General features: G+C 41.1%; 1 protein-coding gene and 1 long non-coding RNA gene across 8 annotated transcripts in view; one reads left to right on the top strand and one right to left on the bottom strand.

Moving 5' to 3' along the window:
- The window catches only part of SLC41A3 (solute carrier family 41 member 3), a 78,759-nt gene extending 51,391 nt beyond the window's left edge, over nucleotides 1–27,368 (bottom strand). Inside the window, exons 1-3 of one of the 6 annotated variants that reach the window (XM_051983051.1) lie at nucleotides 26,856–27,368; nucleotides 12,737–13,032; nucleotides 5,423–5,530 (exon numbers count right to left, since the gene is read on the bottom strand). In XM_051983051.1, coding sequence (XP_051839011.1) covers nucleotides 5,423–5,530; nucleotides 12,737–12,991 — 363 coding nt within the window. In that variant the 5' untranslated portion in view covers nucleotides 12,992–13,032; nucleotides 26,856–27,368. Of the gene's footprint in view, nucleotides 1–5,422; nucleotides 5,531–5,660; nucleotides 5,897–9,720; nucleotides 10,887–12,736; nucleotides 13,033–26,855 lie in introns of those variants that run through there. The other 5 variants (XM_051983050.1, XM_051983052.1, XM_051983048.1 and 2 more) reach the window with 5 other exon arrangements.
- LOC127552718 (uncharacterized) overlaps nucleotides 11,000–27,954 on the top strand; it is a 56,890-nt gene continuing 39,935 nt past the window's right edge. For both annotated transcript variants that reach the window (XR_007951565.1, XR_007951568.1), the window contains exon 1: nucleotides 11,000–11,225. This is a non-coding gene — a long non-coding RNA (uncharacterized LOC127552718). The remainder of the gene's footprint in view (nucleotides 11,226–27,954) is intronic.

The following is a 27,954-nucleotide window of genomic DNA, read 5'->3' as shown; positions in this document are numbered from 1 at the left end:
GTGCTTTATCTACTGTGCCATCTAGCTGCCTCTTCTTTCAGTTTCTTTCCAGGCTGAGATTAAGACTGGTTATGAAGGTCTTCAGTCTCTCCATTTTCAAGGTCTTGATAATATACTTTCCAGAGATATCCACATCTGTGATGAGGTTGATGTACATATTGCAAGAACAAGCTCAGTGTTTGGGAGGCTGAATGAGCATTTCTTTAAATGCAATGATTTCCCTATTGCCACTTTCAGGAGGGTTTTCAAGCCATTCTATATTCTACTCTGAAGTCTGAGCAGCCCACGTGGGTGTTTGGGGTTTTGGCAGGGACGGGGTTTGATAGCATGGCAGTTCTGGGCACATTGAGCAGAACGAATATTAGTCTGGAAGCCAGACTTTCAGTTTAGACTGGGTTGTCACTCAGTGACTGGCAGCCTGGGCATTGCAGGAACGAGGTTTTAAAAGATACTTAGTAAGATGTGGGGTTTGGGCATGGGAGAGCTGTCTGTCCCTGGCCTAGATGTGATCTAGGATAGCAGGTTGAGTCCCAGCTAAAGGGAGCTGTGGGGCCCAGGGAAAGGAAGGCTCCTCTTCTGTTAATGGTACCCTGCCTGCCCCTGCCTCTCGGGGTGGTGCAAGGGGAGCTGTTAACGGGAGTGCTGGCAATGGCAGCTGCTAGCACTTCATCCTAAGAGCCACCAGTTTTCTCTTCTAAAAAGCTCAACATTCCCAGTTTCTTAAATCAGTTTTCTTCTTTTTTGTTTAGTCAGTTTTTCAGTTGTGTCTGACTCTTCATGGCCACATTTGAGGTTTTCTTGGCAAATATACTGGAATGACCTGCTATTTTCTTAGCAAGCTCATTTTGCAAGTTAAGGAAACTGAGGCAAACAGGGTTAACTGAATTGCTGAGGGTCATACAACAAATATAAATGTCCAAGATTACATTTGAACTCTGGAAGAAGAGTCTTCCTGATTCCAAGATAGGCAATCTATCCACCATACTACCCCCAAAATAATGTTAATTCCTTAAATCAAAAATTTTCTTACAGTACAATTGTGGTCTTCTGAGCATCTTGATTATCTTTCTCTGAATGGCTCATTTTTAAAATGTGGTATCCAGAATTGAACAAAACCATTTCATTCTATTGGATCAGGATGGAGTACAGATTATACCCTCCTTTGCTCCAGACAATGACTTTGTTAATTCAGCTTTAGGATGATTACATTAGGTTTGTTTTAACTGACTCATTAAGCTGCTGGCTCCTAATCTTGCACTTTAGTGACTCTTAAACCTTTACTCAGTTACTTATTTTTATTTTTAACAAGCAGTACTTGTGAGATAGGCAAAGTACTAGTCATCCCCATTTTACAAAGGGAACTGAGGCCCAGAAGGCCTCAGTTCTTGTTCTTGTATAGATGGCATTTTGAATGTAAGTGTCCCTCTTAAGTCCACATTTCATGGCAACATAAAAGAGACCCAAGCAAGTCACTTAGGCTTTTCAGGTGTCAGTTTCCTCATCTGTAAAATGAGGGGGTTGGACTAAATGGCCTCTGAAGACCTTTCCAGCCCTAACCCTATGTAATGAATGTTATTATTATTATCCAAATTCATATGTAATAACCTAGTTATTAATGATGTCAGAGTAGCCATCTATAAAGAGAAAACAAAGTGGATCACCATGCCCGATGGCTCAAATTGGGACATACAATTGGATAGATGCTGATTCCACTCTGACCCAAATCTATCTAGCATATCACTGCCAGGGTGATTTCCTAAAATAGTCCTTTAATCGATATAGTTTGAAAATTAGGAATAAAAGAGTCTAAATGTTTATAGATTACAAATGAACCATCTGTAAGTCACAAATATCATTGTCAAACAAGATATAAGTGTATGCTGAAGGCATCTAAATGAAAGCAAAAAAAAAATCAAAATGATGGAGCAGTGATTTCTAAAAATCACATAAAAAATGTAAGAGAGAGACAAAGGTACATTGTTCAGTCACAATCATTTTAAACCCACCTAAGTCAGCTGATATTTCTGAAAAGTGGAAAATAAGAGTGACTATAGTGGGCCAATGAAGGACCTTAAATCCATGCTGTGTGAGGGTTGGTTGAAAGAATGGGGGACAGTTAACCCAGAGAAGAAAAGACTCAGAGAAGATATATTAACAGGTATCTGTAGGATTCAGATGAAAGGAGGATCAGACATGTCCTATTTGGCCACAAAACCAAGAATTGGAAGTGATGGGTAGGAGTTGCAAAGACATGAATTTAGAATTTGTAATAAGGAAAAACTTCAATGGTGAATGTTGTCCCAAAGTGGCAGAGTTCCCCTTGGGAGTTGGTAGGTTCCCTTCCATTGGAAGTCTTCAGGTTAAAATTGGGTGACAACATTTTACGTAGACTGTAGTGGGGATTCTCCTTTGCATACAGTATAGCACTAAGGTCCTTTCTATGCTTCTGTGTTTTATTAACAACATTTAGCGGATGCAAAAATATTTACCACATTTAAGACTGCTGAAAAAGCCTAGAAACTGCCTTAGCCAGTAAACATTTTATGATTTCCCTTCCAAGTAGAAAAGAAATAGCAGCCAAGGGCAAGACAAGTTGAGGGTACAAACTTATTTGCAAAACAGATGATGGTGGAAGCTCATGAGCATCACTGCCAAGTAAAATAAGGAAAAACAGCTTAGTTCAGGCTTGTAGAGTTTGTAGAGTAAGACCCAGCTAAGTCAGATCAGCCTAGGGACATATGTAGATGAAACTGGCAAGATCGTGGATGGACACAAAATGAAATTTTATAATGAAGTTTTATAATAATTTACTTAGAGGAGTGGAATTACTGTATACCTCTTCCATGGCCAACACACTACATGAGGAAGCATCAATGATATTTAAGAAGATGCAATAAACACGAGTAACTTTCCTTAACAAATACATATAAATAACTCTATATTGAGGCTCTACTAATGAGGACAGGACATTATTAAAGGCATCTAGAAATAGGAAAAGAGGAAAATGCTAAAAGAAGGGAAAAGTGCGTGGACTATGAACAATTAACAAAGGCAAGCATAGCGATATTAGCTTGATCTCTCATCTTTAGAAAATCTTCACCAGAATGCTCTATGCACACAACAGAGATGCCCTTGATCAGAAACGTCAAACAAGAGCCAGACTGGCCAATGTGTTTTCTAATGCTCGTGAATGTTTCCTAAACCAGAATGAAATGTAGTCAGGAATTATTTATTTTAGCAAAATAAATAAAATAGAATGAAATATAATATTACATTTAAAAATTAAGCCAAGATGTGGCCCACAGGTTTAGTGGCCCTGTTTCTATTTGATTTGAACACCAGCTGCCTTGATGAAAGCACAAAAGGGAAACAGGCAGGCTTTTGCAGCTGATTTTGTAAGGCAGAAGAACTCTTTTCAGGTGGCCAACTGCCTGAGGGGCAAAGTGAACAGAAGACTCTTCTAAGTATGTTGTTTACTGATTTTTTTTTAAAGTATCTGACTTAGGAAAACAAGATGTGACTTTTGATGTCTCTCCTCAGATGAGGCATCTATCGCTCCCATGTGTATGTTAAAGTGATGACTGTGATTTCACAAAAGTCCTCCTTTGAGGCTTCACAGACAACATGGAAAAGCTGTATCACTGTCAAATGATTCCCAAATGTGGTCCAGAGAATTACAGAGGGTCTCTGAAATCCTTATAGTCTACAAATTAAAATTAGCTTCTATTTCTAATGTGGTAAATATCTGTAAATATAACCTACATAAACAAAAACTCTTTGGATAAATCACCAATAATTTTTAATAGTATAAAGGGACACTGAGGACAAAAGTTTGAGAACCACTGGACATGGTCTCCATTATTTTTTCCAGCTCCAAAACTTCACCCCAAGTCACCCATTCTTCAATAGCTCAGAACAACTAACAATATCCCCCAGGTGAAGGGTTATAGGACTAAAGACTGGTTTCCCCTTCCTTTCATTTAGAAATTGCTTCCTGATTCCTAAAGAGAAGTTCTACACTAAACCAGAAAGGTTTTGCATTGGGACTCAGTGAAGGGATGAGGTCAATTGTCCAAGGATCAGCCTTGTTAAGTGCAGGGAGGCTCACCCATCTGGGTGGCTGCTTGAGAGATGAATTATTCAGTCACGGCATAGGTGGAAAATATGGGGTCATATTGATTAAATGAAGGCTTCATCAAAGTATCAAGAAAATCCTATCTTCTCATTCTAGCCTATGGAGATGCTCTGACTGAAATTCTCTCTCAAGTTTCTTTCAAATCCAACACTATCAGACACTGGGTACCTTTTTTATTTTTTTTTCCCTGTGATCTTTTGGATCTTTACCAATTTCTCTGAGGTATTTCTTTCCCATTAGGAAGAAATGTACTTTAAGGATTGTCTTATCTCTTTATCTGTTTGTGTGAAATCAGTTTATAAATTCATATGTTAGTACTAGTAATATTTTTAAAAGGGTCTTATGCCCTATGATGTAATCTCTATGCAGTCACAGGAATCTTCCCCATCTGAATGATGTGAATTAGAAAATGGCAGAGAGGGCAGGATTAATTTCCTCTATCTATTGTCAATTTTTAGGCTTGGACAAAAAAAGTTTTGTTCTAGCTCAGTGACCAGCTCATGGTGTCACCTTAGATGAGTGGCCTTCATGTCACTTTGCAAGAATGTTCAGAATGAAATTTAACCCGTCTAGGTCTCCATTTGATTTAGAACAATAAAGATTGGGTGGGTATTAGATCATTTCTGAGCCTGGAGACACAGAGGGAAGAATTGGCTGACATTCTTTTCTTCCTAACAGCACAGTTTTATGGGGGTCAAAAAGCTAGGGGTTGGGAGGGGGGTGATGTGAGGCTTAATGGGATGAGAAAGACAACATGAGAAAGGATGTCATACAGAAAGAGCCTCAGTTCCCACCTCTTTAAAATGAAAGGGTTGGATTAGGTGACCTTAAAACTCAACTTTTTATCTTCATATCCCCAGAATTAGCATGGTATATAATAAATGCTCACTGATTGACTTATTCTAGCTATTTTTTCTTTTTTTTTCTAAATCAAGAATTCTTAACTTGGGTTTCATGAACTTTTTTTTTTTTAAATGTTGATAACTGTAGTTCAATATCATTGGCTTCCTTTATATCCTACATATCTTAAAACCGTATTCTACAAAGGGACCCAGAGATTTCACCAGAGAGCTGAAGGAGTCCATGACAGAAATAAGATTTGCTGCCTCTTCCAACTACTTCCAAGAAATCCACTGGTGATGTCTAGGTGCCCTCTATTAATGGCTCTCCAAAGTAAGGGCATCAATGTGATAGCCAAGAACCAATCACTTGTTTCTTTGAGACCCAACAATTTGAAGGCTGCGGTTTTGTGTGCTTTTGGAACAAGGAGTCCAGATGTGAACTTACAGCTGTGGAGAGCCGGCATGCCAGAGTCATTTCCAAGTTCCCTTTCAGGCCCACGAGGGAAGGCACCAGGGTTAAGAGTTCTCTAATGTCCACAAACACGTTCCAGTGCTGCCAGGGAAAGAACAAAGAACACATTAACCCAGCTATGTACATGGATATGTGTACCTAATATAATTATCAACCTGCTCTGGCATAGGGCACAGCAACTAATGTCAGGAAGACCTGAGTTCAATTCTACCTAAGATGCTTCCCAACTACCGCTAAATCACAGAACCTCCATGTGCCTCAGTTTCTTTATCTGCAAAACAAGAGAATGGAATTGGGCTCTAAAATCCTTCCAAGTTGACATTTATGATTCCAGGACCATAAGTATATCCTCTTCCCTTATCTTATGCCTCAATTTCTCCAACTGTAGTACAATACAAATACAATATTGCACTATAAAATGGTATTTTCTCACTCAACCTCATTTCCTTCCTCCCTTCACTTTCCCCACTCCTTTCTTTCCCCCAATCAAAATGTTAGAGTTGAAAGATCTCAGAAGCCAGCTAGTCTAATCTGTACCTGAAAAACGATCCCTCTTGCAAAATACCCTGGGGTTTAGCCTAGACTTCCAGTAAGAGGGAATGCATTAGTCCCCAAGTCAGACCATCCATTTTTGGCCAGCTATCAGTATTGGGAAATTTCTCTTTCTATAGTCCCTTTTTTGTCCTCCCTTCAGAGACAGCATTAACCCATGTGACATTTGCAGATCAAATTTCATTCTAGATTTTCATGCAAAGTGGAGTCAAGCCCCGTCAGTGAAGGTCCAACAGAATGACAGTTATATAGCTGGGACCAGAAATTCCAGCGACTGGAGTCCGAGTCCAAACTGGGCTCTGATCAACTAATATTTAACTGGCCACGCTTGCCCCAGATTGTTGAATACCGCCTGAAACATGAGCTTCCAAGGGCTGAGGAAAGAATTTAAGCATTTTCAATCTCAGAGGTCAGCCTCTGCTCAGGAAAGCACCACAGATTCCCCAAGTGACCTCAGTGGAAAAAGTTATCAAAAACATCTGCCCAAAATAGAAACTCAATTAGAGCCAGCAGTTTCTCAGCACTTTTAATTAGCAGGTGGATTTCATCCTAAAGGCCTGGCACTGAGGGAGATAGGTATGAGAAAAGGGCTTCAGGAGATTAAGAGATGATGAAAATGGCAGAGTGGAAATGAGTTAAGGGAGAATAATCCAGAAAAACAAAAAAAGATCTTCAATTTAGCTTGGAAAAAGCCAAGGTTGGAGGACTTAGAAGTCTAAAACCTTTTTCTGTCCCCAAGATCAAGGTTACAGATTAAAATCCTGAGGGGGCAGTTAGTTTCCCATCAAGATAATCTATGTTCCTTTTTAACCTCCAGGTAGTGTTTGACTCTTTCCTGCTAGACACTTTACTCTCTGGGTAGTTGTGATACAGCTCTCTCTTCATTTTTCTCCTACCTTCTCTAATCTCTCCTCTTCAGTCTCCTTTGCAAATCATCCATATCATATTCTGTAAGTGTGGATAGTTCTGTCTTCAGCTCTCTTTCCTCTCTCAGTGAACACATCATCTTATGGGGGTGGGGGAAGGTCCAATTAGCCTAAGGCAGCCAGGTGACCACACTTCCTGGAGCCAGGAAGTTCTGATTTCAAATCTTGCCTCAGATACTTATTTGCTATCTGGACCTGAAGTCATTTAAGCTCTATTTGCCTCATTTTCCCTATCTGTAAAATGAAAAGAAAAGCACCTTTCTCTCTCTTCTCTTACTTTTTGTCCAACAAGTGAAGGGATATACATTAAAAACATTCCACTAATTTTGAAGAACCATAAAATGCTACCTATTACAATCAATATCATCAGCATCATTCCTCTACACCGAGGACCCAACTTTATATGTCTGTTCTCTTCCTCCTCTCTCTCTGTCTCTCTCTCCTTTCTCTCCATGCCTCCCTCCTAAGAGCCAGCTCAGTTTCTCCAATTGTAGTATGACACAAATACAATATTGTACTGTAAAATGGTCTTTTCCTACTCTGTCTCATTTTCTTCCCCTCTCCACTTTCTCCATTCTTTCCTCCAGCTCTGCATCTCCACCTTCCTAAATAGATGTCTCACCCAGGGACAAATCCAACTGAACAGGTCTAAAACAGAACTCATATCTTTTCCCTTAAACCTTTCTCTCTTCTGAACTTTCCTAATTCTGTCAAAGGCACCCCTTGCTTCCTGTTTCCCAGATTTGTCATATCACTGTTACTGACTCCTCACTCTTCCTCACCCCAAACACCTCATTAGTTGCCAAATCCAGAACATCTCTGCCACATGGCCCCTTCCCTCTATTTGCACACTGGTGTTCGGGCTCATCACCTCTCATAAGACTTTCCCCATTCCAATCCAGCCTCCATCAGCCACCAAAGTGATTTTCCATAAATGTTGATCCAACATCCAACACCTCTTACTTAATTAACTCCAATAATTCCAGGTGCCTGTTGGTGATTTATAAAGCCCTTCAGAGCCTCGCTCCAAACTAGCCTTCTCTTTGTTCATCTCACTAGAGTGCTCTACCTCCCATCTCCCTGCCTTTGCATTGGCCATTCCTTATGCCTGGAATACACTCCCTCCTCACCTTCATTTCTAAGAATTCTTCACTTCCTTCTACAAAAAGCTCAAACACCACCTTCTACATGTAGTCTACATGAACCAGTAACCTCCCTCCCTCCCTCCCTAGCTTGCACTCATTACCATTTATCGTGTATGTATGGTTTTACTTATTGTTGAGTCATTTCAGTCATGTCCAACTTTTCATGACCCCATTTGATTTTCCTGGCAAAGACATTGGAGTGATTTGCCATTTCCTTCTCCAGGTCATTTTGCAGATGAAGAAACTGAGGCAAACAGAGGGAAGTGACTTGCCCGGGGTTATGCATTTAGTAAGAGTGTAAGACCAGATATGAACTCAGTGTGATTATCTACCGAACTACTTAAATGCCCAGTGTATGTATAAATATTTATATATACACACACATACATATACATATACACACATATATATATATACACACACACATATACACACATTTACACAAATGCATATATGTGCAAAGAGAAATATAAATATATATTTGTGTGTACACATGCCTTATAAGTGTGCCAGTCAAGTGGTGTGTGTATGTGCACATGTGTAAGTATGTAATGTGTGTGTATACACACAGACATGAGCTTGGTGGGTCATTGCCAATCCCGGAGTCAGGAATATCTGAGTTCAAATATGACCTCAGACACTTACTAGTTTCGTGACTCCGGGCAAGTCACTTAACTCTGTTTGCCTCAGTTTCCTCATCTGTAAAATAAGCTGGAGAAGGAAATGGCAAACCTCTTCAGTGTTTTTACCTAGAAAACTCCAAATGAGATCACTATCACATCACTGTTACTGAGAGTCAGGTACATGACTGAAAGGACTGAACGAAAATAATCTACACAAACACACAACTCTCTGATAGACTTTATGGTCCTTGAAGGAAGGAACTTTTTTAAAAAAATTTTGTCTTTGTCTCCTCAGCACCTAGCATAGTGCCTGGCACACTATAGACATTCAATAAAGCTTGATAAGTGACTGATTCTGTGAATACACAGTTTGAATCCATTCTACTCAACACACTGAACCCCAGTACTGGAAAAAAGTAGTCTGGCCTAATGTCAGATTAGGAATCAATAGGAATTGAGTTCAAATCTCCCCTCACATTGGGTCACTCAGTCTCAGTTCCCTTATCTGTACTATGAGTGTAAAGGGAAACTTCACAAGGAGAAGGCCAGGAAAGCAGTCTGAGAATGCAAAGGGGTGGCTGCAATTTTAAAAATGCTCTCTTAGCCTTCCTATTAACCTGGCCTGAAGGCAAAAGAGCTCGTAGCTGGATGTGAGTGGCCATCCTCCATCCCCGGGGGCATGGCATTCCTGTTTCCCACTCGAGCCTCTCAACTTACATGCATGCCATGGAGTCCAACCAATCCCTCATCTATTCCCAAAGGGGTACTAGCAACAAAGCCTGGGGGTTAGGACAAAGAGGTCTAGCCAGAGCTCCAGGCCATTATAAACGTTGAGAGAGCTAATGCCTCTGAAACCCTCTGAGTCTAGGAGAAATGTAGGACACTGACTCAAGATGGTGATAATGTCTTATCTGCATGACAGGAATCGCCAGGTCAGCCTTGGTGACCTGCACCGGATTAGCAGGAGGCTAATTCTCCCCAAGGGGAACCCATTAAAGCTACGTTCCAGAAATCGCCATACATACTTGGACTTTATCTGCCACCAGGCCTGCAACCACCATACCTATGCCGGAAAGCAGAAATGGACACAGGACCTGGCAGACGATGGAGCAGAATGTCTCCGGAAAGAAGCCATTAGCAGACCTGATCATCTCGCAGGAGAAGGCTCTCAGCTTTGTTCCACGAAAGCAGAATTTCATATTCATCTGGGTGATGACCATGATCGGGCTCTTCACCCCATGCCCATGGGAGGAAGCAGGAGGAGAAAGGCCACTTTCCTGGCAATCAGAGGAAGTGGATCTCTTCCTCCCTCTCCCAAGGTGTTCGTTCTTCTCTGTCCCCAAATGAGGACACCTGGAGGATTCCCCCAAGGAGCCAGTTCAGGGAAGGGGGTGAGTTCTCTGTCAGGTCTCTGTACACAAGCTCTGCAGGGTAGCAGAGGGATGTCCTGTTTACTCCTGAATGGAGGGATGAAATCCAAAAGCAAAGAAAGAGCGGGAGAAAAGGCCCGCGCTCTGGGCCCAGCTCTGACTTGGTGCCCACACTCACAGACTCATCACGGGTGGCTCACAGTAGTGGTGCCATGAAGGGTGTTCCACAAGGACAGAAGCTGTTCTGTGATAGGAAACCTGAAATACAGGACCTCACAGAGGAGGTTACGGCCCCTTAATTCCCTCCCAAACGCTTCAGAACAGCTCTGCAAGGCAAATATCCAGACTCTGACTTTTGTCTCCCTCTTTTTTCCATGGGAAAAGGAAGGTCATGAGAAGGACCCGGAGGTGGGCGGTGATTGTCTCGGTGGCTGGTCCCACGTGGTGTGACCTCTTCCCTTGGTAGGGAAGGTTGAGGAAAAATTTCATCCAAGAACAGTCAGTTCAGGCCAGTTCTAAATCTTCCTCACTGGAGTTTCATTTCAAAGAATCCAAATAGGCCACAAGATCTCAAGATAAAGATGTCCCTCATGTCCTCCTATTCCTCTTCTGCCTGGTTTGGGAAGGCTGGGGATCAGATGCCAGTGATTTTCTGTTTAGGAGAGTCTGGTTATTTCTCCAAGGATCAGAATCATTTATGCTGGTGAAAGATCTCACAGACTTCTCCCAAACGGGGGTAGCAGGCCATTTTCCTCAGGTCCTAAGATCTTGTATCCTTTCATGCTAGTATTCCCTCCATCTTGCCATCAGCTGATCTCAAGATCTGGCAGATTAGAGCTAGGAAAAGACCCCCTGGTTGGTTCCATTGTTTGGTATCTCCTACTCATTCCGAAGACTGTGTGGAATGGAATGCCCAGCTTTGGGGTGGGGGGGAGAGACTATCAGAGGAGGCAGGAGAGAAGGAGACCTTGGTGCTTAACCAAAGAGGCTGGCCTCAGATCTGACTTCTTCAGGGAATGGCACCCTTCACTCACACCCCATGGAAGTGAGGAATGTGAACAACAACCCTTTGGGAAGTGGGGAATAATCTCCAAAGGAAAGGGAAGGGGACACTATCTTCTCAACCTCTCAGCCCTTCTGAAGGAAGTGCTCAGGGCTATGTAAGTAGATGACTCTAAAGCATTAAGAGTAGGGAGGACCTTGGAGTTCCCCCAATCCTTTCTATCTCCATTCCCTCCCACGTGTTCCCATCAAAAGTGTAGTAAATATTTATAATCAAGCAAAATAAATTGCCTCATGGACTGCATATGTTTCATTCTATACGCTGAGTGTATCACATCTTAATCAGAACACGGAGCATCCCTCATCATCAGTCCCTGGGATTGTGTCAGCCCCCTCATTTATAGGTGATGAAGGAGAGGTGCAGAGAAGTTAAGTAATTTGAAGGAGTGGAACATACCTCCTCCTTTAAGTCCAGATCCAATGCTTCCTCCACAAAGACCATACTTCCTCTTAAACAGACCTAAAGGTCACTGGATAGAATGGAGAATTTAGAAGCTTCATCTCTCATAAACAATACCATGGGGCTCTAAGAGTTGGGGAATTTTCCTGGCTCACTCTCAGGAGAGATCCTGACCCCACCTTTTGACCTCATATCACCATCCCTTCTTTTCTTCTTTAATTGAGAGAGGGTCTTTCAAAGCAAAATGAGGAGCAGAAGATCCAGGCCCATCAGAAAAATCTCCTTCCCCAATAATGCTAAAAAGCCCCTCTACTAGGCAGGATCTTAGACTAGACAAAAGGTACTTCAGGTGCTTAGTAAGTCTTGGTGATGGATTTGGGAACCCTCAGCCTAGCTAGAAACGCTGCTTTCCCCATATGCATTATTCCTGCTCCTGTCATATTTCAGTTGTTTCATAGAATTTTTTTAAAAAAAGAATTGGCTGTTTCTTCTCTTTATTTGCATCACAGGGAGGCTGAAGATTAGATCAGATTTAGCCAAGCAGAGACAAGGGAGACAGTATGAGGGGGGGAGGGACAAACAGGTGGGAGACACCAGGAAAACCACCTTAGAGGAGATAGTACTTATGGGTCACTTATTTCCTCAATCCATTGACCAAAAGAAAATGATTATACAAAAACGAAACAATGCCTTACCCAATAGCCGTACCCACCAATTGCATAGTGAGCCTGTGAAACTGCTGAATTTGCCTGTAGCATCTGCCTATTTCCCAAATTAGTGATCCTTTTACTGTCTTCCTTCTCTATCCCTTCCAAGTGCCTTTCCAGTCTCCTTATTTGTGTACAGCTTTGATTATAGCTAATTGTCAACTAACCGATGAAAGCATTCACCAATAATTTCAGTTTGATGATGATGATGACATAGCAGCTCATAATTTACACAGTGCTCTAAAGTCTATAAACTTTTGCCCAATATAGTCCCCTGGAACATAGTAGGTATTTAATTGGGGCCCCATTGATTATGACATACTTTACATATATTATTTTTTCTTCATAACAGCAACAGGATATTTTAAAACCCCAAAGAAATGCAACTAGAATGGTTGGAGAACAGGTGATTCAATTGATCTTTGGGCTGGAAGGCCTTCTCCTGCATCAAGGCTTAATTATGGCCCCAAAGGGACTATCTGCCTAATTTTTTCCCTCTTACCTGAATGTAATTCAAACACATTCCAGCCATGGTCATTCCCATGCCTGCGAGCATAAATGGAATGACCACTTGGAGGCCGATGATCAAAGCTGTTTCTTCCTGTGGCTTTGCAGTATCTAGGGGATGTCTCTCCCGGGAGGTCCATGGCACAGCTCCAGCTGCGGGCTGCCTTGGGCTCTCCTCTCTGAGCAGGGGCTGTTCCTCACTTCCCAGCTGCCCTTCCTTCCGCCTCTGTCTTGCTTCCTCTCCTCTCATTTTGAGTCACTTTGACATCACGTCATTCATTCACCCTGGACCTATAGAAAACAAGACAAAAAAAGAAAAGAGTTTTGGATAAGATATCACAGAAGAGAAGTTTCATTGAAAAAGTCAATGGAGTGGAGGGTCTAGAGGAAGAAAAGATCAGTGTAGAGTCCCAGAGCTACTATTTGAACTCAGGTCTTCCCATTCCAAATCCAGTGTTTTCTTCAGTACACCATGCTAAGACTGATACTCTCTGACCAATAATCTCTTATATTAATAATAATGCTGCATGCTTTTCTAAGTTTCCTGATGTAATCATTTCACCAGAGTCCCATAGCAATCCCACTTTAGAGTCACAATTTCTAATAGGGGCTGAGAAAAGTTTTTGGGAAGTGCCTGAAGTCACATATATACAGTTCAGGAGAACCACAGACCCACAGAATTAAATCCCAAGAATCTCAGAGGCCAGTTAGTTTAGTCCCCTCAATTCAACAGAAGAGGAAATTGAGGTCGAGGTAATTTGTTTGCCCAGAGTCACAAAGGCTCTAGGGGATGAGATGTGAACCCATGTCTTTAGTTCCAAAGTTAGTTCTGTCTTTTTAAGAATGATCATATTACTTGCTGTCTTGGGGAAGGGGAAGGTAAAGGAAAAAAGGAGAAAAATTTAGAACCCTAAGTTTTACAAAAAATGAATACTGAAAACTATATATGTATTTGAAAAAATAAAATACTACTAAAATAATAATAATCATAGCAAGCACTTAGTAAAGGGTCATGTTTGTCTTTGTTAACCTTGGGCTGGTTCCTCCTTGTCTAGAGCTCTCATCAAAAATTCCCAGGAACTATTTGTGATTTAACTAACATTTCCCTGCAAGTGAGAACTGTAAATGTAAAATAAATATAGCATGTTAAACATCTATCACTAAGGAACCATTAAACACCTATTATGCACCAGACACTGTGGTAGACTTTAGGGATATAGACAAAGAATAAAACAATAACCGTCCTCAAGAAACTAATGATCTAAGAGAGAAACAAGAAATAAAGTATATAAAGTGTAATAATTACATGAATAAATACAAAGAGATACAAAACAATTAATTACAAGGTAGCTGGGAAGGGAGACTGTTAGTAGTGAAGTGGCTCAGGAAAGATCATAGAGGAAGTGAATGGAGGAAATGGCAAACCATTCCAATACCCTGGCCAAGAAAATCCCATGAACACAGTCAGACATGACAACTGAATAACATAAAATTGAACTTCTGTTACATAGTTTAGGTTCTGATACATTTAATAAGAAAGTAAAAACATCATCCTGTTTGGGCCGTCTTTTTATTTTTTCCAAGCATTTTTGATTTATTGATGCTTTTTTTTCTTTTACATTTTTAGGTAATTTCTTTTCTCTTTTTACACTCCTTATGTTAGTTATTTGTGTCTCACCCCACCACGAAAATGAAGGTTACTTGAAAGCAGGAACTGTGTGGCCTGTTGATCTTCGTATTTGTAGAGCCCCCTATTCTAGTATCTTATACCTTAATAACAAAACAAATACTTATTAAATTGGTTCCTGTCTTTCACTGGTCATTTGCTGGGTCTGGAATGCGCTCTCTCCTCTACGACCCCTAGTTTCCCTCAAGAAGCATCTCAAAAACTACTTTCTATGTGAAGTCTTGCCTGACTCCCCTCCCCCACCCACCAACTGCCAATGCCCTTTCTCAACTTCACTATCCCCACAGGAGATTTTTCCAAGCCTGTCCATCCCTTCTCCAACCTCTTCTGGCTTCTCAGAGAAGAACTTCACCTCATATTTCACTTCAAAAAAGACCTGTTGCCAAGAACTTCTTCCATCACTAAGATGCCAGGCTTTTTGGTCTTTTACTTGTTTCATGTGAAAAAGTGGCTGTTCTCCTTGCCAAGGCAAAACCTTCTTCATGCACAATGGATCCCTTTCCAATCTGTCTTCTCTAGCAGAGAATTGTTCCTCTGTTCCTCCATTCTCTCCCAAATCTTTCATCTTCACCTGTTGACAGCTGTTTTCTAAACTCAGGCCTACATCTTCTCCATCCTCAAAAAATCCTTATTTGATCCTACCATCCCTGCTGGCTTGCATCCTATAGCTCTCCTCCCTTTTGTGGCTAAACTCCTTGTTAAAGCTGCTTTATTTAAGTCCTTCCTCTTCCTCTCCTCTCTCTTTCCAGTCTGGCTTATAACTTCATCATACAATTCAAATTACTCCCAATACCTTCCTGGTCTTCTCAGGAGCTCTTGCTTCCACGCCAAATTCTAGATTCCTAGGTTAGAATCCAACCTGCACCTCACCAAGAATGCCCAAGGTTTGCATGAACCCTTCCCCCAGGGCCACAGCACCAAATGAGACCCTTTCTCCAGAGCCCAAAGCATGGTGGGTAGCTGGGGAGAAAAGCACACCTGTTCCCACTCCTGCTCCATCCCGGTGAGCTCTTCCTGGTGAACACCTGGCAGCTCTTCCTTCTCTCTGGGATTTATCAATATCATTGGAACTAAAAAAGGCTTTTTCACAATCTCTACTTTGTTTGCTTCTTTTTCATAAAACTTAAATATGGTAGCAGGGGAAACAAAGTTATCAATGCTGTTTTAATTGCCAAATCTAATGATCTTCCCAGGGGCAGAAAGATGGTTCTGGAGGCAGGAAATCCTCAGTTCAAATTTGGCCTCCAACACTTACGAGCCGTGTGACCCTGGGCAGGTGACTTAACACATTTTGCCTCAGTTTCCTCATCTGTAAAATGAACTTGAGAAGGAAACGGCAAGCCACTGCAGGATCTTTGCCAAAAAAAAAATCCAAATGGGGTCACAAAGAGTCCAGCATGACTGAATAACAACAAAAAAGGCTTTTTAACGATCCTCATCCTTCTTGACCTCTACTACCTCTGGCACTCTTGATCTCACTAGTTTTCTTGCTATCCTCTTCTCTCTAGGTTTCTAAGGCATGACTTTCACACACTCAGCCATTTCATCAGTTCCCATGGACTAAACAATCATTTCTATCCAGATGCTTCTCAGATCTATTTATCTAGTTCTTGATTCTCTCTTCACAACCTCAACTACCTGTTGGCCATCCCAAACTGGACATCCCATAGGCATCTTAATTTCAACATATCAAACTATGCTGATTATTTTCCTTCCCCAAAAACTTTCTTTTAAACTCATTTTTAAACTTTCTAATTAATTTGAAGGCACCACTATCCTCCCACTCACCCAAGCTCGGAATCTCAGTGTCATTCAGTAATTCTTCACTCTCTCATTACTTGATATTTAATGAGGTAAGTTCTGTTGATTCTGCCTTTGGAGCATCTCTCACCTGTGCTCCCTTCTCTCCTCTGACACATGGCAGCACCTCCCTTGTGGGAGGTTCTTATTGCCTCACATTTAGACTAATGAAAGGCCTTCATGATGGTCCCCTCTCCTTCACACCTACTCTTACTCATTTGTCAAATTGATCTTCCTAAAGCACAGGCCTATGTCACCTTCCACCTTCCCCAATTCAGAAAATTTCCATGGTTCCCTATTCTACCCAGAATCCTCTGGCTCTGAAAGCTCTTTGTCATTTCCTCCCTTCCTACTTTTCCAATCTTTTCACACCTTACATCTCTCTACCTCCTCTACAAACACCTCTATACAAAGACATTGGCCTCTTTGTTATTCCTTACATAGGACATTTCATTTTCTTTCCACTCCAGGAAATTCCACAAGCTGCCCGTGTTTACAATTCTCTCCTTCCTCATCACCTTCAAGTCTGATAAAATCCCACCTTCTACAAGAAATTTCCTTCCTAATACTCCTTAATCCTTAGCAGGGATTATGATTCATTTTATTTGTAGCTGCTTACCATAATGCCTGGAACATAACAAGTGCTAAATAAATACCTGCTGATTGACTGATCCCAGGTAAATAAGTATTTTTAATAGTGACAGACCAAAGCCTTAAGCTAAAGGAATGAAGATCTAGTAATAAAATTTTAAGCATTAGTGAATAAATGAATAGTTTTATGCTTCCTGCCCCCATTTCATAGAAGCTATCTTTGACTTAACTCTAACATTTTGTTAGCCTATCCTTTCTTCAGAAGTATCTCAAATATTATATCCTCCAAGAAACTATATCTCACTCCAGACTGTCAAGACTTCTCCCCTCTCTGAACTCCTACAGCCCTGCCTGCCTCGACTACTCAATAGATTTTCAGCCTGTAAGAGCTTTGGAAGTTCAGAAGAGTGAAGACTAGAGTCCATAGGAAAGGCTTTACATGAGAGATCAGACTTCAAATTTGCCTTCATGAATCAACATATGGAAAACAGGAAAGGCATCCTGGGTAAGGAAAGAGTATAAGCAAAGGTGCAGGGGCAGGAATCTGCAACAAAATATATCTAAGAAAACGAGAAGGCTGCACTTAGGTGGGGTTCTCCATCTTGGAAAAAGTGAAGAAAAATTAGAAGAAAAATTGGAGAAAGACGAATGAAGGTGATGAAAAGAGGGAGATCAATTGAGGGAAGGATGTGTTTGACCTGAATTAATGAACATTTATTAAGCACCTACTATATGCCAATTCCTGAGTTTGGTGCTGAGAATATGACATACAAGCATTCTAACCTATTTAGAAACAAAATGAATTTGACTTTTTGTCCTTGTTTTATTCCAATGGAGGAACTTAATTAGTTTCAGACTATTAGAGCTACAAGGACCTTAGAGACTATCCAATCTAATTCTCTCATTTCATAGATGATGTGGAGGCCCACAGAGGGAAGCTGTTGTCGTGTCCTTCACTAATTTTTATCAAGAATTTATTATGCATTATACCCCTTACTAGATTGTCATCTCTATGATGGCAGGGACCCTACCTTCCCTCATTAAGCCCCTAGTATGACTCTGTGTACAGTAGGTCCTTGAAAAGCAGCACAGATAGAATGAATTAATGAGAACCTACCCATATGCCCAATCTAAGTCGCCAAGGACCAGACTAAGGTAGTGAGCCCACAAAGCTAAACCACAGATCAGAGAGGAAGAAAAGGGAAGATTTGGTGATGAATAGGGAATAAGAGAGAAGGAGAAAATGAAACCAAAAAAATCTCTAATATTGTGAACTTTGAGACATTGCTAGTACATGAGAAGTGGTTAGGAGATACCTAGGAAAGGAGTGATTATTCATGGGGGAAAATAATGATATCTGTTTATGATGAGTTAGAACCTTGAGAATATCTGAAAAATCTAGGTCTGGATAATCTAGGCAGAAATTATTTTATCTCTTTTTGAGAAAGACAGAATTAAAGATACAGACAGAAATTACTTTCTCTTTATCTGTTGGAGACAGAGATGGAGATTACATTATCTTTACTTCTATCAGAGAAAGATCATAGACATATTTCAGAAACAGATATCTGTTCACTCTGTGATCAAGAAAACCAAAAATATTTGGAAGTCAAGGACATATACACCAATGAGAAACTGAGATGAAAGGGCCATGTTATCTGCAGACAGAAGGACAAAAGGTGACTCTTTTACTTGACTTGCTGGATCTCATAGGGACGTAAACTGATGATACAAGAAGATCCAATAAAGAAAATAATGATACATATAAGGCTGGGAGGCACCTCAGAGTCCATCATAATCAAGCTCCTCATTGGACAGAGGAGGGAACTGAAACCTGGGAAGATAAACTGATTTGCACATCACCCAGATGATAAATATAAGAAGTGGATTTTAAATCCAAGTCTTCTGACTGGTCTTCTCCTGCTACCATGCCATCTCAAGAAAATATCTCACCCTCACACAAAGCATTTTTAAATCTTTGTCTCATTTAATCTAAATACTGTGAAGTAGGGAGTGCTGATGAGCAGAATGTTGTCATGGAATAGATGCTAGGGTAGGAGGAAGGACCTGAGTTCAAATTCTATATCTGCCACTTACCACCTGAGTAAACTAATGTCATTTCACCTCTGAGTTTCAGTTTCTTCTTCTGTTAAAAAAGAGGGAAAGGTCTAGTCTAAATGCTCTCTAAGATTGCTTCTAATTCTGGCACTGCTAGATTATATGTCTATATCTCTAGTTACACAGGAGCAACCTGAAAACATCCAGAATCTCTTGGGTCCCTATTAATTCTGACATCTATGAACCTCTATTCCAATAGACTTGTGATGGAGAGAGCCATCTATATCTATAAAGAGAACTATGGGGATCACAATGTAGTATTTTCACCTTTTTTATTGCTTGCTTGTTTTTTTCTTTCTCATTTTTCTGTTTTTGATCTGATTTTTCTTGTGCAGCATGATAAATGTGGAACTATGTTTAGAAGAACTGCACATGTTTAACCTATATTGGATTACTTGCTGTCTAGGGGAGAGGGAAGGTACAAAGGAAAAGAGAAAAAATTGGAACACAAGGTTTTGCAAGGACAAATGTTGAAAGTTATCTTTGCATGTATTTTGAAAAATAACAAGATACTGTTATAAAAAGTCTATAAACCTCTGAGCTACAGGCAGAGTCAGGGCTTGAGTGTAGTATAGTGCAAATTCAACCACCGATTGTGTGCTAAGTATAGGACAGGTGCCTTGAAAGAGCTTTAATTTCAATAAGACACAGTTGGATATGGTCTCTGCTTTTAAGGAGTTTACAGTTAAATTAGGGGGTAAGATATTCTAAGCATTACAATATTGTAATATACAATATTGCATGATATGTACATTGGAAGGTTCCAAAACCAAGTGCTAGGTGAAGTGTGAGGAGGAAGATAGACACCAAATTGGGGGGGGGGGGGAGGGAGGAGGAGGGAGGAATCAAGGAAGGTTTCATAGAGAATATGGCATTTGAGTTGAGATCTTCTTTATAAGTTGAAATCAGTATCCCTGGAATAGAGTGTAAGCTCCTGGAGCTCTGTAGCTAAAAGTGCCCAGGACATAATTTAATTTTAAACATTAGTTTAACTTAATTTTAAAAATAGATTAATTTAATTTTAAACACAGTAACTTAATTCATGTCTGTTGAACTGAATCCCTGTTATAGGGAACAGCAAGCAGCTTAATCAAAGAAGCCAGGAGGTCTGAGAGCACAGGACATGGCTAGAGAAGAGTGACAGACAGTTTAATTGGTACATAGAGAACATTAAAAGGATATATGAGACAAGGTTAGAAAGGCAGCAGTGAGGTATCATAGCAGATAGTGGCAGGGCCTGAGACCAGGAATGCTTGTCTTCTTGAGGTCAAAACACTTACTAGGTATGTGGCTTGAGCAACTCACTGAAACCCTCAATTTGCCTCTCTTTTCTCATCTGGAAAGGGGCTGGAGAAGGAAATGGCAAACCATTCCAGTATGTATGCCTCCCAAATGGGGTCACTAACAGGCGGACAAACATGACTCAACAAGGTTGGAAAGATCATCTGGAGGGTCTTGAAGCAGTGAAAACTTTAAAAAGACGCAGAGCTAGTGAAGCATCTGAATAGGAGAAACAAAACTAGATCTACAGATTGTGATAGGAAGGGTTGAATGGAGATGAAGAGACCTATAAAAAGACTATTACAATAAAAATCCAGAGAAGTGGCAATGAGATCTATGATACAGCAGTATAATGGGGTGGATAGAGGAACAGCAATCAATAAGATCTGAGATCAAGACTAGCTTCAGATACTAGCTGTGTGACCGTGGGCAAATCATTTCACCTTGATTGCCTCAATTTCCTCATCTGTAAAATGAGGGAAGGAAATGGCAAACCATTGCAGTATCTCTGCCAAAAAACAGGGTCAAGCTTGGGATGGAAAATCTGGAGAAAGAGAACTAAAAAGACTGAATGTGGTTCAGATCATAGTATTTTCACTTTTTTGTTATTTGTATGCTTTTTTTCTTTCCCATATTTTTTTCTCTCTTGAGCTCATTTTTCTTGTACAACACAACAAATATGCAAATATGTTTATAAGAATTGCACATATTTAACCTATATCAGATTGCTTGTTATCTTGGAGAAGAGGAAAGTAAGGGAGGGAGGGAGAAAAATTTAGAAACAAAGTTTTACAGAAATGAATGTTGAAAGCTATCTTTGTATGTATTTGGAAAAATAAAATGCTATTTAAGAAATGAAATGAGGTCAGGAAGAATTGGACATGACTGAATAACAACAACAAATAGGGTGTTAGTGGCTCTATCAAGGAGGTGGCTGGTGCAAGAACTGAAATTGTTAGGGACTGTCTGATGATTATAGGTGACAGATGAGAGAAGGGGAATAGCCAGAAGCAGCCCCAAGGTTACAGATACAAGAAGCCAGGTAGATAGAGATACCAGACAAGGATGGTGAAAGCAGGTTGACAATAGTTTAGGTGGGATGAAAAATGAGCTTTGATTTGAATATGCCAAGTATGAGAAGCTGGTGGGGGCAGCCAGAGAGAGAGATGTCCTTGAGGCAGGTGGAAATTCAGGTTTGGGCTCTAAAAAGATATTGGGATTGGAGAGAGAAGGGAGGGAATCACCTTTATGGAAGTGATAGAGCTGTGAGAAGGAAAATGGAGAGACAGCATGGTCTGGGGGAATGAGTAGGCAGAGTAAAACACAGAGGAGAGGATGAGGAGTCCATGGAAGTTGACAGAGGTTATTGTTATTTGTCCTTTGTTCTCAAAAAAGACCATGACATCAGGGAGGTGATACAAGTGAATTAGATTTAAGTAAAGGAAGGCTGGGCAAGGTCATCAGCTTCACTTTCCCCTCTAGAACCATCTGGGTCTAGTGGCCAAATCTAGATCAGACAACCAGAGAGGGCCCTGGATGCAATGGGAGATGTTTGCTTTTTAAATTTAAGGTCTTTAACAGGTCTCAATTTGACTGAGGCCACACGAGCCCAATCTCATCTGATCTTGGAAGCTGAGCAGGGTCAGGCCTGGTTGGTATTTGAATGGGAGAGCACCAGGAAAACCAGGTGCTATACTTAGACAAAGGAGAAAAAGATGAGAAGGTGGGGAAAAAAACCCGAACAAAATAAAAGGGCAGAGGATCTCAGAAGTTGAGTGAAAAGAGTTATCAGCAGTTGGCCTGGTCAACAGAGGCAGTTTAAGAAAGATGAAACCTGGACAAAGGATTCTGAAATAGATCTAAAATCAGAAGCCCCAGATCTCAGTTTTTCTCTTCTACAAAATGAGCTGGTTCTACTAGATTAGTGGCTCCTAATTTTTTATTTTTGTTCCATGAACAACCACCACCACAACAAAGTGTTGTGAACCCCAGGATAACTGAATACTCATAAAATTCTCCCAGTTATTTAATGCCTGAGTTACATTAAAGAATTTTTATTGCAAACCCAACAAGACTTCTTGCTAGGCCTAATCCCATGAAGTTTGGAATCCTGCAGTTCCCAGGCCAGGGCTCTCCCTTTACGCTACCATTTGCCAAGTTAGTCAAGGTGCCCTGAAGGCCACTTCATTAAGGGACAAAGCTCCTTTTGTTGGACTAGTGGTTAAAAAGAAAAAAGTGGGCCAGAGGCCCACAGCCCATGCTGATTTTCCATAATAAAAATGATCCTTTGACACTGGTGAGTGCAACCCTCGTGGTCCAGAGTCTCTAATATGTGGTGCTGACAGAAGCAATGGGAAGGATCAATGACACACTACCTAATTTGATTTTCCTGAGATGAAGTAAGGTTAGAAAGAGAGTGCACCCATAAATCTAGCATCAGCTGTCCGCTGTCCTTCCTTCCCAATTTTCCCAACACTGACCTTCAAAGGGGAAGAAGTAGGGCTAAACAGCTTTCTCTCCTAAATTAGTGATTGAAAGAAAAGAGTCAAATCAGTCACAGTCTTAAGACCCATAGGTTGTAGTTTCAAGGGGACTCTAGAGAAGACTCTGATCCTCAAAACAAACAAACAACAACAACAAAAAAAAAACTGGCTTTAACTTAGGTACAGTTTTTTCTTCCACAGGCAGAGAGTGGGGTAAAAATACACAAAGAGGGAGCCCAGGGACCAATGCAGATTATAAGGTAGTCTTATAATTATTTTATATTATGTTATATATAAAACATCATATAGTGCTTTAAGATTTACTAAGCACTTTACAAATATCTCATATCTGATCTTCACAATTGTGAGAAATGACTATTTCTCTCTTGTATTTACTAAGTGATTATTGAATAAGAAAGTTCTTTTCACTTGTCTACTTCCTTATTCAGAATCAACCAGTGTGGTAAATCTTAGGCAAAAATTTGCTTATGTTAAGATTTAATCAACTAGTAAAATAAATTCTAAGTCTGGCCTAATGGGTACATTCCTGTTCTTTGTGTTTGCTCAGACGAGGTCTGGGAAAATGTGGATCCTCCCTTTTAACTGAAAGGTGATATAGAATTTCCTAAGTCTTTTTGACCAAAATTTGGGTGTTTCAAGTCACATACCACAAGACCCTTGTTGTAATATTTAGCCTACCCTTTCATTATATAATATTCATTTTCTCATTGTCAACCAGAGTTGATTGCCATCCTCAGGTACACTCTTCCAAGGGCATATAAATTTCGAGCCCATCATGAAGGGCTTTTGGTCTAAGAGAGATGGTCAAATTACTATCCTTTTGTTAAGAACATGTTGGCCTTATTAATAAAATCATTAAATTACCCAAAAACTGTCTCTTGAACCTTTTTAAAAATATCACACAACAATTCAATGAGGTAGGTACGATTCTTATATTATATTATTCCCATTTTACATATGTGAAAATGGAGATAGAGTTTAAGTGATTTGCTTAGGGTAATACAGCGTAGTTAATAGTCCATATAAATTTATTAAGTGCCAGGAATTATGTTAAACGTTGGGGATACAACTAAGAAAAAGGAAGACAGCCCCTGACCTTAAGGAGCTTGCAATCAAATGAAGTAAGACAATACATAAAAGTAAGCTGGGTGCCAAAGGGTACCCAGAATTGGTGTGATGTTTAGAACAACTAGTGGAAAATGAAGAGTTGGTGGAAATTCTGAGTCTTCTATAAAAAGTTGACTTCACTCTCCAATTCTTTGATCTAAAGCCAACTTTGTTGCCATGGGTAAATGCTTGAGGTTTTTCCTGAGAGAAAGGGTAAACTAGGGAGGGATAAAGAGGATCCTGCATCTAGAACTGGGAGGAATCCTAGAAATCATATAGTCTGTGACTTTTCAAGTTACACAGGTAGTAAGTATTACAGGCAAAATTTTAATTCAGATCCTTTGAGTCCTGCTTCAGAGCACTTTCCCATTACAGGGAATCTCATCATTAGTCTTGTAGGAATCATATTCACTCATGTAGCAGAGAAATTAAATGATAGTGTTTTAAATCTACAGATTTACTTTCAAGTACAGTATCTAATTTGGTCCTCCCTGGAAGATTGAGCAGGGGAGTTAGATTTGTTTTATAGAGAAAGAGGTGACACTCACACCAAAATTCAGGGGTTGAATCCAGCTTCCTGACTTCCCTGTCCAATGTTCTACTCACAAATCCCAGGGTCTTCCTGGATGCCTCAAGCATTGTCTTGGTGAGAAGGTGTGACTTAAATCTTGATCCTAGTCTAGTTGGGGATCAAGTTTGGAATGAAGCAGGAAGGAAAGCCACATGGCATGTTGAGGGAAAAGCACCTGATTTGTTCATTGGTTCTGTCATTAGTTATGGTGACCCTAAGAAAAGCCAATTTGCCTCAGTGGACCTCATCTGCCTCTTCTGTAAAATGTCAAGGGTTACACTAGATGATTTCTCTCAGATGTTATGAACCTAATAATGAATTACAATTATAAGCACCATTTGATATCAGGGAGGTTAACCATAGGCACCTATGCTGGCCTGGGCTACAGAGAACAGCTGGCTTGGTTGTAAGAATCCACATGAGCAAACACTGAAGCATCCAGGATGAAGAAGGCTGCTCTCTTCTGGGAAAAAAGGAAGACAAAGATAGGAATACAAGAAAGAAAAGCACAGACCTCTAATCATTTACACTCAATCTACAAACATTTACTTAGTGTCCACCATGTGTCAGCAAGCACTATGTTATGTTCTAAGCATACAAATTCAAAGAATGAAACAAGCTTACATTGTAACAGAGGAGACAGTAAGATGGTACAGTGGACTTGGAGCCTGGAAGGCTGAATGAAGTTCAAATCCTGCCTCAGATACTAGTTATGTGACAGTGGGCAAATCCCTTAATCTTTCTCAGTCTCAGTTTTTTCATCTGTAAAACTGGGATAATAATGGTACTTCCTCACGTGGATATTGTGAGGATCAAATAATATAAAAGAGGCAAATGAAATGAGAGAGGAAAATCTTAGGGCACCATATAAATGATATCTATTGTGTCCAAATAGAGACAGAAAAAAAAATAAAGGTGATTAATACAGTGTAATGAAGATGGTACTATGACAGTAGACAAATAATATAGAAGGTGGACTGTAGCAAGAGCGAAGGAAGAGGTCTGGAAAAAAATACTTTAAGAAACATAAGAGAAATTGTGCTTTCAACTGGGGAAAGGAAAGGAGAACAAGAGTAAGGTATGAGACAGGTATATGGATTTGGAGTGAGAAGGTGTGATATCTTGATCCCAGTCTTATTACCAGTGTAACATTGACCAAGTTTTATAATCTCTGGAAGCCTCAGTTCCTCTCCTGTAAAAATAAAAATTAAGTCAATAGGCTTAATCTCTTACAAATTAAAGTGTTACCCTGTCATACCTGAGTTGGGCCTGGAAGAAAAAAGATTTCAACTAGCAAATCATGGGGGGAAGCTCCAGTTTTAGCCAACTAGAGGCAGATAAGAGAAGGCCAATGAGCAGCTAAAAGTCCATTTTGTGTAGTAGAAGAGAAGGAAGTAGCATAAAATAAGTGTCTTAAAGTAGGTTGGTTCTATGTCTTCCAAATAGCCTTATAAAGCTAGAATCCCTACCAAAGTGGCATTATTAGGGGGATTCACTGCTCTAGATCCAGCATCTTGCTTTCCCCACTTTCTAGGCTCCCCTTTAAAATGCAAAGCCCTTCTGGAAATGGATTCTGCCAGCAAGCAACATTTATATGATAAAGACTATTATTGAAGTAATTAATACAAGTACTTACTAGAAACAATGTGAAACAGGAAGGGACTTTAGAAATCTTAAATCCTGGAGATGATTAATGACCCAATTGGGGCGTAGGAAAAAGTGACTGATTTAGGACCCTGGGTAATGAGTAATATGTCTCCTGCTTTTTCATCCAGTGCCTCATTAATATCCCAATAGTACTATGAGTTGCCTGCGGTTCAGAGAAGCTAAGTGCCCACTCCGGGCTGGCAGAGCCAAGACTCTAACCCAGGCCTCCTGCTGACAAGGCTGGGGCTCTGCCACAACATCACATTACCTCTCCATGTTAAGTCACAACTCCTAAGTGTGAAGCATTTCATCAGATCCCTTTACTCCGACTTTAGCAGGGGCAGGGGGGGGGCCCAGGGTGCCCCCAGGAAAAGCAGTCTGTAAAGAGAAGGGCAGGAGACCCACCAAAGCCAGAGTCAGTGGATAATAGACGTGTGACCGGAATGAACTCGCCGCTTCATTTTGTCTACATGTCTCCCTTTACAGGAAAGGAAACTGAGGTTCAAAGAGGGAAAGAGGATCTACTCACCATGGGATGGGCAGAGTTCCAAGGGACCCAAGGATCATTTAGTTCAAACTACGTTTGGCGCGCTTGAGTATATAGGCAAAGGCAGTCAGCGGGAGAGGGAGGATTTGAACTCAACCTCTGGCTCCAAGAGCAGCTCTCAACCTCTGTTCCCTCCACTTCCCCGGCGCCTCCTGCCCTCACGCTGGCCAGCTCTGCCCCCTCCCCTAATGTAGGTGCCCTCCTGGGACCCTCGTACTCCAGTTCACCAGAGCTACCCCTAGTCCCTGCCGAGGCACTCACCAAAACTTCCTCCCTCCACTCCGGTCCGGTCGGGGAGGCCGCCAGGCACCTCCTGCGGTTCCCTGGCTCCAGCCTCCCGCAGGTACTCAGCCAGTGGGTGGGCGCGGGGACCTCTAACTCTTGCTTGCAGGAGTGAGAGCTGGCGCCCTAAATTCGCGCCCGCGCCGGCTGGGCCATCCCCGTCCCCGCCCACGTCGCGGGCTCTACTTCCAAGCTGCAAGCTGGGCCCGGGGCAGCGGGAGGTCCGGAGGCTGGATGCCCAGGGCCAGACGGGCTGGCCGAGCCCAAAAGGGAAACGCCGGCAAAGAGGGGAAGAGTTGCCCCGCGTTTCCCCCGACTGGTGGGGGGGAGATTCGGTGGGGACGGGGGTGAATAGAGCAACCCAAACACTACAACTCAAACCCCGCCCCGAGCCTGGAGAGCTTCGGGGAAGAGGTGCAGAGTGGAGGGCCCAGGAGTGACCGCGCCCGCCTCCAAGCCACGCCCAGCGGCCGGCCCCCCGGTTCTCCCTCCTCTTGCTCCTAGGCTTGGGGCTCCGCGGGCTTTTTCATTCCGAGCTCTTTCGGTCCCGGAGACAGTCAGATTGCCCCGCCCCTTCTACCCCAGAGAAAGGAGAGCTGGAAGCCGGGCTGGCCTGGGCACAGCCCGAGCCTTAACCTTGACCGAGCTCTGCTTTCCCCTTCTTTGTGCCCCGGCGACCCCCTTGGGCAGTCTGCCGAAGCCCGAGGCCCCTTCTCGGAATCCTGGGGCAAAATGCAGAAAATACAATACAGAGGATTGTAAAGGTTACCCCCTATATATGGTTTCCTTTATAATTATCTGTTAAATATATATATATATAACAGATAATATATTAATATTATTAATAACTATATCATATTATAATATAATGATACTAATATAATAATAATTTATAATATATTAATTATTATAATAAATATACACCTATATAACATATATATAAACACACACACATATATATGTATGTATGTATATATATATGTATATATATACATATATATATATGTATATATATATATATATATATATATATATACATATATATATATATATATATATATATTTTTTTTTTTTTTTT

This window comes from Antechinus flavipes, chromosome 1 (assembly GCF_016432865.1).
Source record: "Antechinus flavipes isolate AdamAnt ecotype Samford, QLD, Australia chromosome 1, AdamAnt_v2, whole genome shotgun sequence".
Lineage (NCBI taxonomy): Eukaryota > Metazoa > Chordata > Mammalia > Dasyuromorphia > Dasyuridae > Antechinus > Antechinus flavipes.
The sequence above is the reverse complement of the archived record's forward strand: the minus strand, read 5'-3'. Positions and strand labels throughout refer to the sequence as shown.